Consider the following 19,295-nt stretch of genomic DNA (forward strand, 5'->3'; position numbering starts at 1 on the left):
GGGGTGGGGGTGGGGGGCCTCCAACCCAGGGACCCTGGGCCCTTTACCCTCCCTGAAAGGCATCATTGAGTTCTTTTGCCATCCCTTGAAGAGCGATCTTTCATCTAGCTTAGGCCTTTTAGCCATGATTGTGTTTGGCATACTGGAAACACGATATCTTTAAAGGATCCTTTAGTACATGTGTTCTCAATGTTAAAACTGTACAGGGAAGAGTTGGGTGCAAGTAGTTGATCTGGGAGTTGATCCCAGCAAGTACAGAGGGAGGAGGGCATGAGGAGTTGGGAGTGATTGGTAGGATCTTGCTGTGGGCAACAGGACCATTCCATGGGAACCTTCTGGTCCTTGCCTCAGAATCACCCCCACTGAGTGGTGAGGAAGCTAGAGTGTTTATGCAGGGCCAGTTCCTTTGATCATTGGTTGAGGGTTGCTAGGTCAGCAGGAAAAGCACAGGCTCAAGGAGACTTGGGTAGCTAACACGGTGTGAGGGCAGCTGTCCTTAGAAAGCTCCCTGTGCAGAGGCCGTAGAGGCCGTAGACAGTGTCCCGGCACTAGCATTCTTGGCTTCCCTTAACTGGCTAACATGTCTCCTTCTGAAGTTTGATAGTGACCCAATTTCTTATTTCCTACATTCCCCTGTCATTGCATATGTGTGGAGGCTGTGAAATTCTAGGTGAAGTCTAAGAAACTACATGCAGCTCAGTTGAGCTGGGAAAATAGGTGTCCACAGAGGACCGAGGTGACCCAATCTCTAGGGTGCCTAAGCTCAATTACTCTTCAGGTTCCCACCTCTGAGTCTGCGTGGGAGCTACATGCCTGCCCCCGCGTACTCCCTCCCCAGCCTCAGCTCCAAAGCTGCCTCTTCAGAGCCCTCGCTGACCATGTCTTGGTTTGCTCAGTCTTCCACTTCTTGCTTCCTTACAGCCCGGGCCTGGGCTGTCCCTCTTATTTCTTTGCTTCTGGGGGTCAGGGACTGTATCTCCCAGCCCAGGCTCTGGTAGGTGCCCCACACCTAACACATGAACCCGCAGCGAAATACCTGTGAGTAACTACACAAATTTCCTTTGAATAAATGAACCAGATGAAATGTTTTTTAAATTTTGTTTTGTTTTTGACATCTTGAATCATGACTCTCCCTCTTTCCCTCATGTTTCCCATCTCAAATCTGAGCTGGTAATTGGAACCGTCTGCTTACAGCTGGGTCAGCTGTAACGGGTGTTCTCGGCAATGACCTGCCCTTGTCACTGCAGCATCTCATGTGTGCCGGTCTGTGGTGCCTGGTTGAAGGCGATTCGTCATGCAAGACCAAGTTGGACCCTCCCCTGGATGGCACTGAGTGTGGGGCAGACAAGGTAACTCCCTTTCTTCTACTGCCACCTAGATGACAGCTCATGGCTCCTGGGCCTTGACGTGCCCTGAAATGATCTTGGGCATCTCTTCTTCTCAGAAGTTGCCTGTACTTTGTGCTCTTGAGCCAACAAAACATCCCTCAGGTATCCCTGTAGTATCCATAGAGCTCCCTCCAGACACACCTTCTTCAACTCACTCCTCTTTTCTAGCAAAATACAAGCATGTGCTTACTATTTTTTGTTATATTTGCTCCTTTGATCATGAGAGATTTTTTAAAAAGGAAAACTTGACATCAGTGTATTTTAAATGCAAAGTAATATATCACTTCACCTACAGCACAGCCTCTCTCTGGTCTTGTGGGAAGGCTTGGAAGAGCGTTGGCAAGGAGATGAGATTTCCATGCTGACACTGGGATTGAGATCCACAAACTTGTACCTCCTGCCGCCCAGGTGACGTGCCACACAGGGAGGGAAATTCCTTCTCAGAGGATTGGCTTTCTCTTATCCACAGAAAGAACTGAGGCTCCCTCACACGATGTCAGTAGTGTCATTAGAGAGCATCCCACCCAACTCTGAGGTTCAGAGACCAGAGTGAGACATTTTGCTTCCACTCCCTCACCTGAAGTAAAGTTTGCAGAAGCCTAGCTCTCTTCATCAGCCGCGCGAAACGGTCCTTTTCCCGGAATTACAGCATTTCCAATGGAGCGCATTCCATGTGGAATTTCAGGGCAAAACCCAAACCTCAGGAGGCTAAACGCATGTTGACTAAGGAATGATCACTAAGAAATTTTGTAAGTATGCACATTCCAGAAGTGTCTAATTGGTTTTTGTCATCAAGTTGATTTCCACTCAGAGTGACCCCATGTGGATTAAGGAAGAACTGTTTGTGCTGCATACAGTTTCTGGTGGTTGATTTTTGCAGAAGTGACCAGCGCTCTGCTCTAAGGCACGTCTGGATGAACTCAACATAGGGGTTGGCAGCCATGCATTTAATGTCTGCATCACCCAACCATGGAGTCAGTTCTGACTGGTGGTGACCCTATTTGTGCTCCCTAGGCCTCTGGTCTGTGACCTTTATGGACGCAGATCTCCAGGGGTCATTGGAGAGGTGCAAGCATCCCATTTGTAGGTTAGTTAGCAGGTAAGCACAAATCAATTGCACCTGCCCGGGACTGTTAAAGTACAAAGAAGAGGGGGTCATGGTTTTTTAGTACAGGTAGGTCACTAATTTGGTTACTACTCTCCCTCCCTGAGTGGCCTTCGACCTATGGGTCATCCTCTGTGTTTTAGTGGTGCCGAGCCGGAGAGTGTGTTAGCAAGACACCCATTCCGGAGCATGTGGACGGAGACTGGAGCCAGTGGGGTGCCTGGAGCATGTGCAGCCGAACGTGTGGCACAGGAGCCCGCTTCCGGCAGAGAAAATGTGACAACCCCCCGTAAGTCCCCCTCAGCCAGTTCATTCTCCCAGGTGCTCTGACAAGAGTTGTCTGTGAGGCCGGGTGGAAGATTTCGAACTGCGGCACCCACTGTCTCAAAGAGAGCAGGACCTACTTCCCACGGGAAATTTGGGCATTGGTAAAATGAACCTGAACCAAGAGTCTGGGATGCAGGGGTATCATGTGTGTCCAGTAGTGACTCAGCAAGTCCTGCCATCAGGAGGGCTCAAAGAGCGCTCGTGTGTAAACCCGATGAGTAAAGCTGAGTGAGGAGCTGGCTTGTGTATTCCTTGGCACGGGGTCCTGGAAGAAAGGCTCCCAACAAGAGCGCTGCAGATGCGTCTCTCCTGGTGGCTGGGTTTGATCAGCCTGGGTCATCCTAGAGAAGCCTGGAGAGAGTGGTTCTCGACCTTCCCAATGCCGCAGCCCTTTAATCCAGTTCCTCACGTTGTGGTGACACCCCCCCCCCCCAGCCATAAAATTATTTTCATTGCTACTTCATAACTGTCATTTTGCTACTCTTATGAATCGGGCGACCCCTAAAGGCGTCATGACCCACAGAGGACCATGAATCAGTGCTCGGCCCTCTGATTCATCCCCCAAGTTTTCTTTGTATCTTCCTAGGATGTATGGCAGTGGGAGGGGCCAGGTATTTTGATTCTGTCTTTGCAGATTACCTTATGAGTCTTTGGAGGTTCTTCGATAGAATTCTTACCTCGCAGGTATGAGACACGGGTCGAAGTCCAAGCCAGTGCACCTCACGTGCAGCTACCACTTCTCTGTCTGTGGGGCCTTCTGTGTTGCTATGCTGCTGAACAGGCTGGGCAACCTTGCACACTACGATAGACTGGGGGGCAAGCCTGGTGATCTGCTTCCCCACGCAGCCAAGGCAGTCCGCTAGATTGTAACAAGCTGGCCCGCACCCAACTGTGCATATGGCCCAGGACCATTCCATTCTGTTGTGCATAACGTTGCTATGAGTTTGGGGGCTACTGACAAGCCCCAAACTCTAGCTTCATAAAATCACTTGCCAATGAGTTGATGCCCACACCCGGTGACCCCATTTGTGTCAGAGTAGGACTGTGGTGCCCAGTTTTTAATGGCCGATTTTTCAGAACTAAATCACCCAGGATGTCTTCCAAGATGACTGCGGGGTGGGCACAGGCCTCCAGCTTTCCCGTTAGCTGCCAAGTGCGTTGTCCAGGAAGCCCCAGTTATCACACGAGTGTTCTTTCAGGGGCCGTGGTGATGCCCTAACCCTTCACTCAGCTTTCTTGGTACCTTGGCTCATTTGCCAGAAAATCCAGGACTCGACTTTATGTCCCGTTACAGTAATTCCTGCACCAGAGGTTTTCTTGGTCCCTTTAAAGTTAAAAACGTCACATTTTCACTCTTTTAAAAGTAATTTCATATGTCTGTGTGCCATTACCTTGTCGACCTTGAAAACGAGCACACTATAAATTATGACTTAAAAGAAAGGTGTTAGATCCACAGATAAAGTCATGCTGATCACTTACTCAAACCCTTCTGCATTTCAACATCAGGAAGCCCAGGCTGCACCTCAGCTAATTAAATTGCGTACTCTGGAGGGGAGGGCCCAGGAACTGGATGGTTTGATCCCCTAGAAGCTTTCACTTACAGGCTAGGGCTGGGAACATCTGGGGCTGCAATAATTACAGACCACAAGTGAGTGGCTGTAAAGGACAAAAACCTATTGTCTCCTGGCTCTGTGAACTAGACGCACAGATCAGGGCTTGGCTGGTGAAGGAGGGCCCTGCAGTGCTGGAGTCCCTGTCCTTCGTTGGCTGGTGAGAGGGCTTCACAGGCACTGCCTTCCCTCGCAGGCCTCACTGCCTAACAGGGATACCCCCATTCCCAAACAGGGTCACAGGCGCATTTCAGGCTCAGGTTAGAACCTCCGTATTTACTTTGGAGGACGTGACTCAGTCTATAGCACCCTCATGCTGTGTGTCCTCAGAGTAAAGAGGAAATCCACAGGACCAGAGCATGCAGGCTGCCCAGGAGTCATGGTTCCAGCCCTCAGGCTTGAACGCATCGACACAGCGACACAGCGCTGAGAGTGAAGTCTTCATGTCCACCCCCGAGAATCCAGCACCACCGCTTCTTTTCCCATGGGGCCAGGAAATGGCTCAAGACTGCAAACAGCGTACCGGTCTCCCTACTCCTTCTGTCCCCGTGCTCACTTCTGGGATGTTGTTCCTGCATCAGGCTTTTAGGAAACCTAAGCAGAGACCTGCCCTGTGCCAAGGGTTCTGCTGGGTCTAGGCTTGTGTTGACAATTGGCAACAGGTAAAATCTCTGCCAACCCTAAAGGGGCACAGTTCCACAAACTTTGCTGGCTCTTCCCCAGACATCTTAAGCCTTCTTCCCTGCCTTCTCAGTAAAGAGTATCACTACCTACTGACCAGCTTGAGTCCCCGAATCATCTTCTTGTACTCTTTTCATCCTCCTTCAGTCTGATCATTATAAGAATGTTGAACACACAGCTTTGATCATGCAACCCTTGTGGGCACTGAAATGTAGGAAATCATTCAATGCTGCCCTATGGAAGAGCCATCACCTGTCCACCAGTAGCATATCACACATGTGGTGGCTCGTGTGATGCTGGAAGCTATGCCACTAGTATTTCAAACATCAGCTGGGTTGCCCATAGTAGAGTTTCAGTGGAGCTTCCAGACTAAGACAAGCCAGAATGACAGACCCAGCAGTCTGCTACTTCTGCTAACAGTCAATGAAAACACTATGGGTTAGAACAGAATATTGTCCAATATTCTGGAAGATGAACCTTCTAGATGGAAAGCACTCAAAAATCCCAAGTGGCCTCAGCCGTGGAATTACGCTTACCAATGTTTATGAAGAGGATGAAGATTAGACAACAGTTTGTTCTGTTGTTCGTATGGTTGCCGTGTATTGGAGCTGACCTGATGACCATTAGCGTTAGAGAAGTAATGTTTTATTCTGATTTCGCAGATTAAAAAGATGGGCTCCCAGAGAGTAAATCACTTCTCCAAGGACGAATAGCTAGACGGTGGAAGCTGGGTGTGCACCCAGGCACCAGTCTCCTGCTTCCTGCTCACCCCGCCAATGAATTGTCCTCACACGACCTGGAGACCCCACTCAGGCCTCCGTACAATTGCACTTCATTCCCTTTCCGGCCATCCTGCTGCCTGGCTCCAGGTCGGACATAATCCCTCTGGATCTGGCCTCTCGGCTTCCTTTCTGCTGCCTGCACACCGTTTCACCATCAAGATCTCTGCCCCGCCCATCCCATCTCCCAAATTGCCTCGGTCCCTTCTGTGCTGCAATGGAATGTCTCTCCTTAGGGAAACATCATCTCTCCATAGCAGTGGGGCTGCTTCTGTTCCCTCAGCACCCCTCTTAGCTGTCCCAGTTATTAGACCCACAAGGGCCTGGGCAGCAGCTGCTCTGCATGCATATTTTTCTACCTCCAGTGGCTCTTGTTGTTATGACAAAGTGCCAGACTGATGAGAACAGAACTGCATTCGCTCGCAACACAATTCTGGAGGCCGGGAGTCCAGACTCTGGTGTCTGCTGTGTTGATTTCTTTGGAGGCTCTGAGGGAGAATCTGTTCCTTGTGGCTCTCCTGGCTTCTTCTGACCCCGGCAGGCCTTCGCATCCGGAAGGAGCCCTGGTGGAACAGCTGGTTACAGGTTGGGCTGCGAACTTTAAGGTCAGCAGCACAAACCCACCACCACTCCATGGGAGCAAAATGAGGCTTTCTACTCCCATAAAAAGTGTTTACCTCAGAAATTCACAGGGGCAGTTCTGCTCTGTCCTATAGGATCACCGTCAGTCAGAATCAACTCTAGGGAAGTGGGTGTTGTGTTGTGTCATGTAGTGTAGTGTAGTACATAGAGTACAGTGTAAACTCCAGCCTGATCTTCCTCATAACAGCTTCAAAAAACATTTTCCAAACACCACATGGGTTAAGATTTCAACATAAATGTTGGCAGGAAGCAGCTTAATCTGTAATAGATTCCATTTTGTCCTCATGGCTTCCCACAGAGCAGACACCTCATCATCAGTGCTGCCTGGATATGTGCTTCCTGAAGGAATGTGATCTCTCATTTTTCAGTGCCCCTAAACACAAATGTTATCCTAAGTTGTTCTTCCAAGAGAGTGAGCCATTAAGTAGGTCCCTCCGTTTCTCTCAACTCTTCTCATGAAGGCCTGGTACAGCCGAGGATGGGGTGCAGGTCTACGGCACCACCTTCACTGCCCCTCCCCACCATCCTTCCACCTGGCCTGGCCTCCCCAGTGAGACTGTAGCTCACAGCTAGAAATGCTTCCAAACATAGCCTGGCCTAGCTTCTTCCAAAGTGGGGGAAATATTGTGTCTTTACTTCAAAAGCGTTGATTCTGTGGACGTCATCTGATCTTTGGCAGTCACAGTGCAGGTCGCTTTTTTGGTTTGAACAGAAATAGTTCTCTTTCCCTTTGCAGTATACCTTTCCTCTTTTTTCAAAATCATTTTATTAGGGGCTCATACAACTATTATCACAATTCAGACATCCATCCATTGTGTCAAGCACATTTGTACATTCGTTGCCCTCATCGTTATCAAAACATTTGCTTTCCACTTGGGCTCTTGGAATCAGCTCCTCATTTTTCACTTTTTTTCCCTCCCTCCCCGCTCCCCCTTTCTTCTTGAACCCTTGATAATTTATAAATTATTATTATTTATCATATCTTACACTGCCTGACGTCTCCCTTCACCCACTTTACTATTGTCCATCCCCCAGGGAGGAAGTTATATGTAGATCCCAGTAATTGGTTCCCCCTTTGTACCCCATCTTCCCTCCACCCTCCTGGTATTGCCACTCTATACCTTTTCTTTAACCTGCCTTGGGTGAAGGGAGGTACCTGGCTGGCCTTGGGCAGGGGAGGGAGTGGGAGTGCGGGTGTCCTTAGCAGCAGTCCCTGACGCTTACAGGCAAGATACACATGGACATACTTCATGAAATCCCAGCTGCCATTCACATTTGCCTTTGCAGGGAAACATGATGGGGTGATTTTTACAAAGCACAGCTGATGGAGGCTGTGGAGCCAAGCCTTGACCAGAATAACATCCCTTCCTGTCTCATTTCTTAAATCATCAACCACACTGCTTGGAGATTTTGCAAGGGTGTCCAAATCGCCCTACATATCATCTTGGAATGCACCACTGGCCTCTCTCCACCTTGCTGCTTACTATCCCTGGCTCCTTCCCCATCTGCTGCAGACGGTTTATTCACTGTCCAAACATGTGGGTGAATGGGGTCCCCATTTCTTCTCGAGCCTTGTCTTTCCTGCTATTGGAATTTCTATTTCTTGCCAGCTGCCACGGAGGCCATGGGACCATACCTGTTTGCAAACCAGCCTCCTGAACAAGCTCTTCCCTTTGCCTTTGTGTTGCTGTCAGCTTCCTCCAACAGGCTTCCAGGCAGAAAGTCCGTCTTTTAAATGAAAGCTGGTACTTCGAGCGCATGCCTGCGTTTGAGGGGAGCGGAGAGCTGGCAGAGGAGCGGAGAGCTGGCAGAGGAGCAGCTCAGAGGCTTTGGGGTAACAGCTGATAGATACTGCTGGAGCTAGAGCAGGGTGGAGAGGTGACTGGGAATGTACCAGAGCTGCTGAGCTGAGACCGCAGGGACAGAGGCTTGAAATGCTTGCAATTGTTTTTCACTTCTCCAGCGAAACTTCTGCGTGAGCTTTAAACATTCCAGCAAGCTGGAATTCATCTGAGTCAGTTAAAAAAATCCAAGCCTCATAGGCTTAAATACCAGTTACACGTGTTACTTGGATGTCTCTCAGCAAATGTCTTAAAACTAGGACGTCCTCTGCCCTGAAGGGACAGAGCTACTCCATGCCCTCTTTGCGCTCAACAGTTTTGCTTGTTTCCTCACGTGGCATCAGGCCCCTGCAATGCTGGGCACGCTATGTCTCTAGATGCCAAACAGTTCTCAACTGCCCTTGTGACTGCATATTTCCCAACTTTCATCACAACTGAAACAAGAAAAAAATAACGAACTGCCACTCAGCTGTAGTTTCTTTTCCACCAGCTCCAGGGACAGACAGACTGCTGCCTCTGTATTTCTGCAAACCACTGCTGTTTCTTTACTCTTGCTTTGTTTTTTGCCTGGGACCCCTCAGACCAAAGCCTGGGTAGGAGCCTTGCCAACCAGGAGTCCACCATCTGTGGAGGTGTTTCCCTTGGTCTCCACACTTTCAATTTCTTACCAAAGCTTCCCTACTTTTAAAAATTCTTCTTCTCACCTATTTTTAAAGCAAAATATTGACAGATACCATGCTAAAAAAGTGCACCTATACTCAATGCCCACCAGCCAGCATGTGAGAACCAGCCATGCATGTGAACTCATCTGTTTCCTAAATTAGCTGTGCCATTTTCACAGCAATGAGCCCGGGGAGGGTTCTAGTGCTTCCACACCCTCACCATCACTTGATGTCATCTGTCTTTCCATTCTGGTGGGTGTGAAGATGTATCTCATTTCCTCACAAGCAATGCCGTTAACTATATGTTTATGTCTTTATTTTCCACTTGGATATTATTCCTTATGAAGTGCCTACTTGGGACTTTAGTGGGCCTATTAAGCATCTACTTTATTGTCTTTAGAAAATCCTAAGAAAGAAAAAACAATTGGTGATTGATATTAGAAAATACATCTGCAAAATTAATCTTACCCAGATGATGATGTGAGTAGATTGGATGGCCTTTCCAGGCCTGTGCTATCCTGTGAGCAGCCTCTTCTAGGTCTGTTTCTTCAGGATCTAGGGATTCTTAGACATCATGTTCCTCCTAACCCACCCTTTACTTGCCCATTGGGCAATTATTGAGCCTGTTGGGGCTCTCTTTATCATCTGAGGATGCACTGGGGACCCCTTGGTCATTTTTATAAAATCATTTTATTAGGGGTTCATACAACTCATATCACAATCCATACACACATCAATTGTGTAAAGCACATTTGTACATTCATTACCCTCATCATTCTCAAAACATTTGCTCTCCACTTAAGCCCCTGGCATCAGCTCCTCATTTTTCCCCTCCCTCCTCACCGCCCTCTCCCTCATGAACCCTTGATAATTTATAAATTATTATTTTGTCATATCTTGCACTATCCGACGTCTCCCTTCACCCATTTTTCTGTTGTCTGTCCCCCAGGGAGGAGGTTATGTGTAGATCCTTGTAAATGGTTCCCCCTTTCTACCCCACCCTCCTGGTATTACCACTCTCACCACTGGTCCTGAAGGGATCATCTGTCCTGGATTCCCTGTGTTTCCAGTTCCTATCTGTATGAGTGTACATCCTCGGGTCTAGCTGGATTTGTAATGTAGAATTGTGACCATGATAGTGGGGGTGGCGGGGGGGAGGAAGCATTTAGGAACTAGAGGAAAGTTGTATATTTCATTGTTGCTATACTGCACCCTGACTGGCTCGTCTCCTCCCAGTGACCCTTCCATAAGGGGATGTCCAATTGCCTAAGATGGGCTTTGGGTCCCCGCTCAACACTCCCCCCTTGGCCATTTTTCATAACAGCCCAATGAAGTAAAGGTTGTAAAGAATCACACAGTGTTAGCTGTTTCCATTCTGTTACTGTCTGAAAGCGATTCTTTCTTGCATCATGTCTCCATGTCCTCAGGTGATTGTCCTTTATTCACGTAATGATACATGGTGCTGATGTCTCCTCTTTCCTGGGCCCTGTGCAGTGACACCCTTCAGACCAGTACTTCCCCCACCCCTATGGGAGAAAATGTCTTGGAAGAAGTACAACCAAAATATTGCTTAGAAGCAAGGATGGAGAGATGTCATCTCATGTAATTTAGACATGTTGTCCCTAGAGAAGGGCATTGTGTTAGTCCAGATTGACTAGAGAAACAAATCCAGGGACATTCATAGGTGTGGAAGAGAGAGCTTTATATCAAAAAGCAATTGTACATTAAGAAAATATCCCAGCCCAGTCCAGATCAAGTCCGTAAGTTTGATTTAGCCTATATATCCGATACTAGTCCATAAATTCCTCTTCAGACTTGCACAGAACATGCAATGATGCTGAATGCAGGAAGATCACAGGCCAGTGGGTCGAAAGACTTGTGGATCTAGTGGCAGTGGGAGCATCTCCAGGGCTCTGGCTGCCATCAGCGTGGCACCATGTGGCTTGTCAACAGGAAGGTGTAGTCGAGAGAGACGGGATGTCCTGCCTCTTCTGATGGCAGAACCGAGAGCGAGTGTTCCCAGAATCCTCTTGCTGAGGCCACACCTGCAAGGAGACGTATTCAGGCTATGACCTGACAGGCTAGACTCCGCCCCTTCCTTCTTTTATCAAGTTGACATGAAATTATGTAACCACCCCAAGCATCATGCTTGATAGAGTGGAAGGGCAGCAAAGAAGAGGAACGCCTGCAGTGAGACGAGTTGACACAGTGGCTGCACAGTGGGCTCCAAGCCAAGGACAATTATGAGAACGGTTGCATTCTGTTGTACAGGAGACGGCTGTGAGTCCGGACCTCCTGTATGGCACCTAACCACCCATTTGCTGGCACTTTCTGAAGGCCCGGCGTCCATACAGCTCAAGGTGAGCCTGGAAGTAGGGATTCTCCCAAGTTACTGCACACAATTTCTATCCAAAAACATTTCGGCACCTCTCTGTTAGGGACCTGCCACCAAAGATTCCCTTCTGTCTCACCTGTTCCCAAGTACTGAGGGTCCCTCCGGCTGTCTGCGGACCAGTGTGAGCCCAGAAGTCCCTGGCTGATGTCACAGTCTCCCAGGGCTTGCAGGTAACCTGTGCTAGGGACAGTCATGAAGAGAGAGCAGCTTAGTACAGGACGTGCCCGCATCTTCCTGTTGTTGTCAGGCTGACTCTGACGTGACCTGGGTGCCGGCGTACCACTGTGCTCCATGGAGTTTTCACTAGCTGATTTTTTTTAAGGAGATTTCTAGGCCTTTCTTCTGAGGTACCTCTGGGCAGACTTGAACCTCAATAGCCTTCTGATTACCTATGGAGCAGGTTAACCATTTTCTGCACCCCTCTTTGGTCCCTGGCATAATTGGGGTGGCGAACCACGTTGCCAGTCAATCACTTCTCTTCTTTTCCCAGGCTGTCTAAAATAGTGATCCAATAAAGCGGAAAACAGCAGTCCATCAAAATTGACTAAAACCCCCCTTGTGCAGGGTTCTCTGCTGAGATGGCAGAGGAATGGGGGAGCTGAGACCCTAGTTCACGATTACACCAAGTTGGGGATGAACAGTATTGCAGAGACCCACAGGCTGTCGGGTCAAACTCCAGGAAGGAAAGTAAAATAAGCTGCAGGGAAGAGGTGGGCCCAGGGTGGGCAGAGGATTTGCAGTGTGAAATAGGAAAAATGAGGTAGTGAACTTGATGGGAGTTTGAAGGGGGTACTTTGCTGTGGGGAAAGATGGATAAACAGCTGTGGAGGGAGACTTGTTGAGGGTGTCTCAGATATAGACAGCCCCTCGCAGGCCTGTTTTCTACTGGACCCTGGAGTTCTTTCATGCCACATTGAATCTCTCCCTCAACTGCCTGCTTTCAAGCATAGCCCCCCGCCAAAAAAAACCCAAAACAAACAAACTCTGCCATTGAGCGGATTCCAACCCGTATTGACCCTATAGGACAGATTATAACTGCCCCCACCCTTCTCCCTTGGAGCAGCTGGTGGTTTCAAACTGCTGCCCAACATGTGAATCTGGAGAGAACGATTGGAGAAGGACCAATCTGTTGTCAACACAGAGCCTGATGACGAGTCTAAGACGGGATTATAAGCCAGAAACAAATCGCAGTTTAAGGTGTGTAAGAAAGTCAGCTTCTCGTGTTGTCTAGTGAACAACCTGAGTCATAGCTCTGAACTCTCTTCCCGTAAGTATTGGATTCCCAGTTAGTTCAGGAGTTCCTACTCTCGATTCCTAGAGTCTGCATTTACAATCTGGGGGAAAACACGTATCCCTTTGGACACTGACCTACACTGTATCTCCCACCTGTTGCTGTGGAAGTGTCCCTAGGAGGGGTCCATACAGGCTGTCCAGGACCAGCCCGTGTGCACCTCTTGCATGCTATGCTGTGTGGCGTAGGAACCCATTCAATAAGTGGTTGTTGAACATCTGCCACATATGTCCTGGACTCTGGGACCTGATGAGGCCCTCGGAGTGTTATGTGCCTAAACACACCAGGTAATCATTTCTCTAAGGCCTGCTGCCCCCGGGACTCTAGGCAGCAAACAGAGCATGAGGCCCCCCTTTCTGATCTTACAGCCCATAAACCAGCTAGGGATTTTACATATCTCCTGGGCTTAACTTGGAAATCAGAACTCTAAGTCCGTCTCTCTAGAGCAGCCAGCACCAACAATCTCCTGAGGCCTCCTGTACCCAGATAAGGGAGTAGTTTTCTTGTTTCTCTCCCCCACCCCCACCCTCCCTCTCCCTCTCTCTTTCTCACTCCTTCTCCCTCTCCCTTCCTGTTTCTTTCCTTCCTTCCTTCCTAGTTTCATTGGCATATAATTCACATATCATACAATTCAATAATTCAGTCATAGTAAGACAAGTTGTACAACCATCATCACAATCAATTTTAGAACATTTTCTTCTTTCTTTTCCTTACTGTTAGTTTCCCAATTCCACACACACTCAACCTTCTCTGCCTTACCCCCATGCAGTCATTTCTGTCCCTATACATTTACTATCCTGGATTTCATACACAGAAAAACATACCAAATAAACAAACAAACCCCTAACAACAATAGCAAAGTAAAGCAGAGGAAAACCTCAATCAAAGAGAAAGCAGAATATATTAGAGAGTAGAGCAAATTTTAGATGGGCCAAAAGGGAGATCAAACGGTCAGATGTAAGTTTTAACCCAACCGCATCTGCAAGAACCCACTTTCCAATGCTGTCTGCATGAGAGCAAGGCTGTGCACAACTGGTCTATGATAAGAGTGGACTCACCAGAAGCTTAATCCCCATATATTTCCAGATGAAAGGGAATCATTTCCTAATGTGTAAGAGGTAGGGAAAAGGTCAGAGGGGGCACCTTTGCTTTTTTTTTTAATCTCCCCAAAGTAGTTCTATAGACCAGTATTTGGAAACCATGACCCATGAGCCAAATCTTTTGTTGTTAATAAAGTTTTATTCAAATGGAGTCGTGTTGTCTATATTGTTAGTGCTTTAGTGCTACAACAACAGGGATGTGTGGTTACAACGGAGACCAGAGGGCTGCAGAGCCTAAAATAGTCACTACCTGGCCCCTTACAGTAATGTTTGCCAAATCCTGGTCTCTTATCTTCTGCTTTGTCTCTCTGCCCAAAAGTACTGATCACTGGATAGCCTCATTGTCTCAACATGAGAAATGGCCAGTGGAAATCAGTTAATGGGTGAAAAGTATCACCATGTCAGCCAAATAAAATCAAACCAGTTGTCAACTCCAACTCAGAATGACCTCGTGGGTGTCAGAATGCCCTGATTCTTCAAAAGCAGGTCACGAGGCTTTCTGAGATGCTTCTAAACATGACAACTCTTGGCACTAGCCAGGGAAGCCTGCCAGCAGGTGTGTGCAGTTTGTGAAAACTCACTGAGCAGAACAGTTGCAATTTGTGTCCTTTCCTCTCCCATGGTGACCTGCAACAAAAAGGGCAGGGAAAACAAAACTCTCCTCATCCTCCAACATCCTGATCTTGGTACCACAGTGCTGAAAGAAGTCATTGAGGCGAGCATACAGTGGGCCTTTCAAAAGAGCTGGGAAACCCTCAACGTGGTCCAGCCTGGACTGTGGTCCTGCCATCCCCCTCAGTGCCCCTGAGCCATGTGGACGCTGCCAGTGAACAGCAACCTTCATGGGTCACTGTCCTACACCCAACGCTTCTGGACACAGACCAGGCCATCGACTATGAGGCCTGGTGTTCCCCCAGGGAAAAGGGCAGAGATGCCATCTAACTGGCCTTCACTCTGTGGCAAAGGATTCCAAGAGACATTTTGATTGCTATACAAAAAACCCTTGGAGAGACTTGGACTTCCCTGCGTTCTTCGTTCCTCATTGTGCTCCATCTGCCTCATCTTCGATACAATGCCCGTTCTAGTATAGAATGTTGTCCCATTCACAAACTTTGACTCTCAGAAATTATTTATTAACTCCATTCAGTAATTCAGTAAAGCCTGTGGATAAGGGATAATGCTGAATCTTTTCATTGTAAAAGAAATGAAAGCTATTTATTATTTGTTCTGAAATTTATTGACCTCTGGAGGATGCTTTGCTGTTATCAGTGATGGGCTCCGAGTGCCCCCATACAGCACAAAACTAAAACTTGACTTTGTGCTATGCCTGCATCATGATCACTCTCACTCCTCGTTGTGACCACTGTCCAATTTGAGTGCCTTCCGACCTAGGGGAATCATCGTCTGGCACGCTATCGCACAATCCAAGGTGATCATTAGAGCTTATGTTGGCCACCTTTTAGAAGGAGATCATCAGGGCTTTCCTTCTAGTACATATTCGTCTGGAAACTTCGTTGAAACCCGTCCGCGATGGGGGACCTTTCTGATATGTGCAACACTGGTAGTCGCATCACTGCCAGCATTATGGCAACATGCAAGTCATCACAGTATTAAAACTGGCAAATGGGTGGTGAGAAGTATACTAAAGAGTCATTTAAACATCTTCATTTCATAAAAGACCCCTCTCCACAGACTAAAAAGCACCTGAAATCCCCCTTGGGAAGTTTGGTGTTCCAGATGGCCAAGTTTTAAGCTTATACAAAAAGAAAGATTCATGGACTCTGCTGAACTGACACTCGCTGTATCCTGTTTCTAGATGACCTTGATATATGGTTCTTAGGCTTATTGCTTGGATGGCTCACTTATCCAGGCTGTCAGCCGGGATTGGGGATGTCTGAGATATAGCCTGTCTGGGAGCAGAGGGGATTTCATTAGAAAGCTTGTTCTAGCCCCTTCCTTTCCTAGCCAAAGAGGGAAAACAGAGCACCTATTATTTCCACATCACCACCTGGCTAATGCACGCCCGCCCTTCTCTTCCCTTTAGCCCTGGGCCTGGAGGAGCACACTGCTTGGGAACCAGCGTGGAACACACAGCCTGTGAGAACCTGCCCTGCCCCAAGGGACTGCCCAGCTTCCGGGACCAACAGTGCCAGACCCATGACCGGCTGAGCAGCAAGAGGAAGGGCCTGCTCACTGCAGTGGTGGTTGATGGTAAAGATATTTGGCATCTCTCCCTCCTCCTCCTCCTCCTCCAGGAACTTAGCAACCTCTAGGAAAGCTCATGGTGTACCTTTTACACCCAAAAGGAATAGGACAATCCAGCCTCTTGCCCAAGTCCGCTATAAACTGACAGTGGGCTTGAACTTGAATGACCCAGCTCTCTGAGGTTTCCCAAAAGCTATTGTGGAGGCAGGGAGTAGAGCAGGTTCAGGTTCTTGAGGTGCACCCCCGACCCAGAGTCTCAAAGAACCAGATATGCTGGCTGGCTGCTGCTGCGCACATTGACAACAGCAAACCTCTTTCAGAGCAGGGCAGGTGTGTGTGTGTGTGTGTGTGTGTGTGTGCGTGCGCATGGTGCATGCTGTTTCATGTACAGTGTTGATGCTCACATTTTCTTCCTAAGAACTTTCTACCAAAACAAAAAATCCTGCCCTGTGGTACAGATTTGGACATTTCTCCTGGCTGACTCAACACTATGTGGTCTGTTATGTAAATATGGGGTTGGTAATGTTTGTGTATTGAAGATAAGATTAAGTAAGTCCGTAAGACCCGATTTGGTGTTTTTTACACCTCAGACTCTCTTTATCTTCAGAAAATGAGTGTGCATCATAAACTTGGTCAACAAGCATTTGCCCTTGTTTTGGGTGGGTGGGGGGTGTTGTTGTTTGTTTGTTTGTTTGTTTTTTAGCATGACCTGACCCAGGCACTGTGTTAGGGTAGCTCTCCATTTACCATTTCATATAATGTACAAAACAAACGGTCACTCTGAGCCTCAGAGAAGTCACAGGACATACCCACACTCCTGCAGCTGACAAGAGCAGAGGAAGCAGCTGGCTCAGGCAGCTTACAGGACTCAAAGTAATAACCAGCTTATCAGGCCTGTGTCCTCAAGACAGAAAGCACGACTTAATGGATGCAGGGGAAACAACTTTGCATAAGAACAGAATGACCAGCTTGACTTCTAAACCTTCCCTAAAGCATTTGTTAGGAGAATGGTGTTCTTCCACCAGACCTTCCATTGCTGTCCTGTAACCAGTTTTACTTTGGTAGCGCAGAGAGAAACCCGTAGAGTCTGTGACAGCTCACTTGTGCCTAAGTGGGTGAGAGTAGGGAGAATTGCAATTCACAGCAATTCACAATGTCACTGAGAACACTGGGTCAATCCTTTGACCCATCAGCTTGGGCCTGACTTTATGCAATTGTTTCTTTAGACTGATAGGTAAATAGGTAGATAGGTAGTCACGTTGGTGGGTAGATACATGGAGCGGTGGATGGACAGACAACTGCCATGAGGTCTATTCCAACTCCCAGAGAGCAATGCAAAACAGAAGAAAACGCGGCCTGGTGCCGAGATATGTTCACACTCACTGGCCTGCTCAAGGCCATCATTGAGAGTGCTGTCCCAGTCCATCTTACTGAGGGTCTTCCTGACCTTTGCTGGCCCTCGGCTTCACTTAACATACTGTCCTCCTGCAACAGGATGACGTAGCCAAAGCAAGTGAGTCAGCTAACGCTCTACTGTGATCCAGAAGGTTTCTGTTGGTTACTTTTCTTAAGTAGAATATGAAGCCTTTCTTCCTAGTCTTCCTTAATCTCTAATCTGGATTCAGTCTTATCCACCTTGGGTGACCCCTTCCCATATTTGAAATACCAGAAGTAGAACTTCCAGTATCACAGCAATTCACAAGCCACCAGAGTCCAGCAATCTGACAAAAGGATGCAGGGTGTTCTTGTTAGTAATAAATAATACATATCCATATCACCATAGAATCATTTCACAGCATTAAGCCATTCCCTAGATCTTTACCTTTGAGAGAGGAGCAGTTTGGATTCCCCAGGCTTGTCCTCCAGAGAGAGAAAGACGAGCCTCCCAGTGAGGACATGCGCAGCTGATGTCACACGCTCACACATGGCCCTCTCCTCCCTCTGCGTGACCGTTAGTCTGATATTGGAGGAGACAGGAGGCTTCCACATGTGTCTGCATATCCAGACCCCTAATCACGAAAGAGGTAACCCCAGCAAGCCCTGCTGCTTCCCAGGGGAGCAGCTTTGTCCCAGTGCATGGCTGTTATCCCTGGAGCCCTGGGTAAAGATGTTTCTAAATCCACTCTTGCATCCTCTCCCATTTTCAGTTACAAGGAAAGGTTCGACCTCAGATAGACTCACCGACTTTCATTTCCACTCAGAGATTTGTTGTTACTCTCTCCTAGTCGTTTGTTTCAGTTCTAAACTCCCTGGCTTTGTTGATTCAAGGCAGAAATCCTGTTTAAATGTCTATTTTCCACTGATTTCTCCAAGCCCCATTTATGCTTCTATTTTGCTTTCCAACCGCTTTTGGATCTCTGAGCTCAGTTCCCTTATTATCACAGTGGCTGGAATTGTGTGTGCCAAGACTCTCCTTGAAGGAAGCCACACATTCAGCTATCTGGGGAGTTCACTGGGCTCAGACAGTCTTTATACTAACTCGCCCATCGTGTCTTTCTGCCTGAGTGGTAAGTAATTGCAGCCGTAAGGCCATCACTTTTGATCTAAAACGTGCCACTTTCATTAGTAGGAGAGAGGAAGGGCAGTGCCTATTTTGCCATTGAAGGAAAGACCCCACGTTCCGGGCTTTCCAAGACTCGCTTAACATAGTCCCTCTCTCTTGCTTGGAATTGTCCTGACTGCTTGCATATTTGAGTGTATTTCTTTCTCAACTACACATAGAGGCCAACCGTTTTTAAAGGTTCCTTTCAAAAGGTTAAAGCAAAATAATAAATAACCAGTTCTGAAGTTGGAGGGGTGGGGTTGGAGGTTAGAGACACAGATTGCAACTGTTCCTCTAAAAATTTCATTTATAGAAGGTACAATTATAGCTCAGCCCTGATAGGAATGATTCCTGTGGTTGAGCTCTGGGCTCTTGGGAAGCCCATTATGACTGCCCTATTCATAGTATTGCTATCACTGCGGAATTCTTTGGGTAGTGGTGCACAATTAAAGAAAAAGAAACCTATACTTTTTCTATTTTTCTCATTATTAAAAAAAAATCTTACAGAGATAGATTTTCCAAGGGAGGATTTGGGGCCACAAATCCATACTACCTCCAAAAAGAAGACGAATGGCCTCCTTAGAGAATATTTCAAAGTGGGAAGCCCTTCAGACGGAAACCATTTAGATGGCTCCGTGCCAAGTCCACCCCATCCTTCCTTTCCTTGTGGCACCTTCTGTAAGTGGAAACCTGCAGGAGTGCAGGCCTCCCTGCCCAGACCAAAAGG

At 47.7% G+C, this 19,295-nt stretch overlaps 1 protein-coding gene across 1 annotated transcript in view; it reads left to right on the plus strand.

Moving 5' to 3' along the window:
- ADAMTS17 (ADAM metallopeptidase with thrombospondin type 1 motif 17) overlaps positions 1-19,295 on the plus strand; it is a 432,408-nt gene that overhangs the window by 261,100 nt on the left and 152,013 nt on the right. The window contains exons 11-13 of the mRNA XM_045296468.1: positions 1,248-1,349; positions 2,637-2,782; positions 15,866-16,032. Coding sequence (XP_045152403.1) covers positions 1,248-1,349; positions 2,637-2,782; positions 15,866-16,032 — 415 coding nt within the window. The remainder of the gene's footprint in view (positions 1-1,247; positions 1,350-2,636; positions 2,783-15,865; positions 16,033-19,295) is intronic.

This window comes from Echinops telfairi, unplaced genomic scaffold (genome assembly GCF_000313985.2).
Source record: "Echinops telfairi isolate 266 unplaced genomic scaffold, ASM31398v2 ScPeMD7_7409;HRSCAF=8447, whole genome shotgun sequence".
NCBI classification, from domain to species: domain Eukaryota; kingdom Metazoa; phylum Chordata; class Mammalia; order Afrosoricida; family Tenrecidae; genus Echinops; species Echinops telfairi.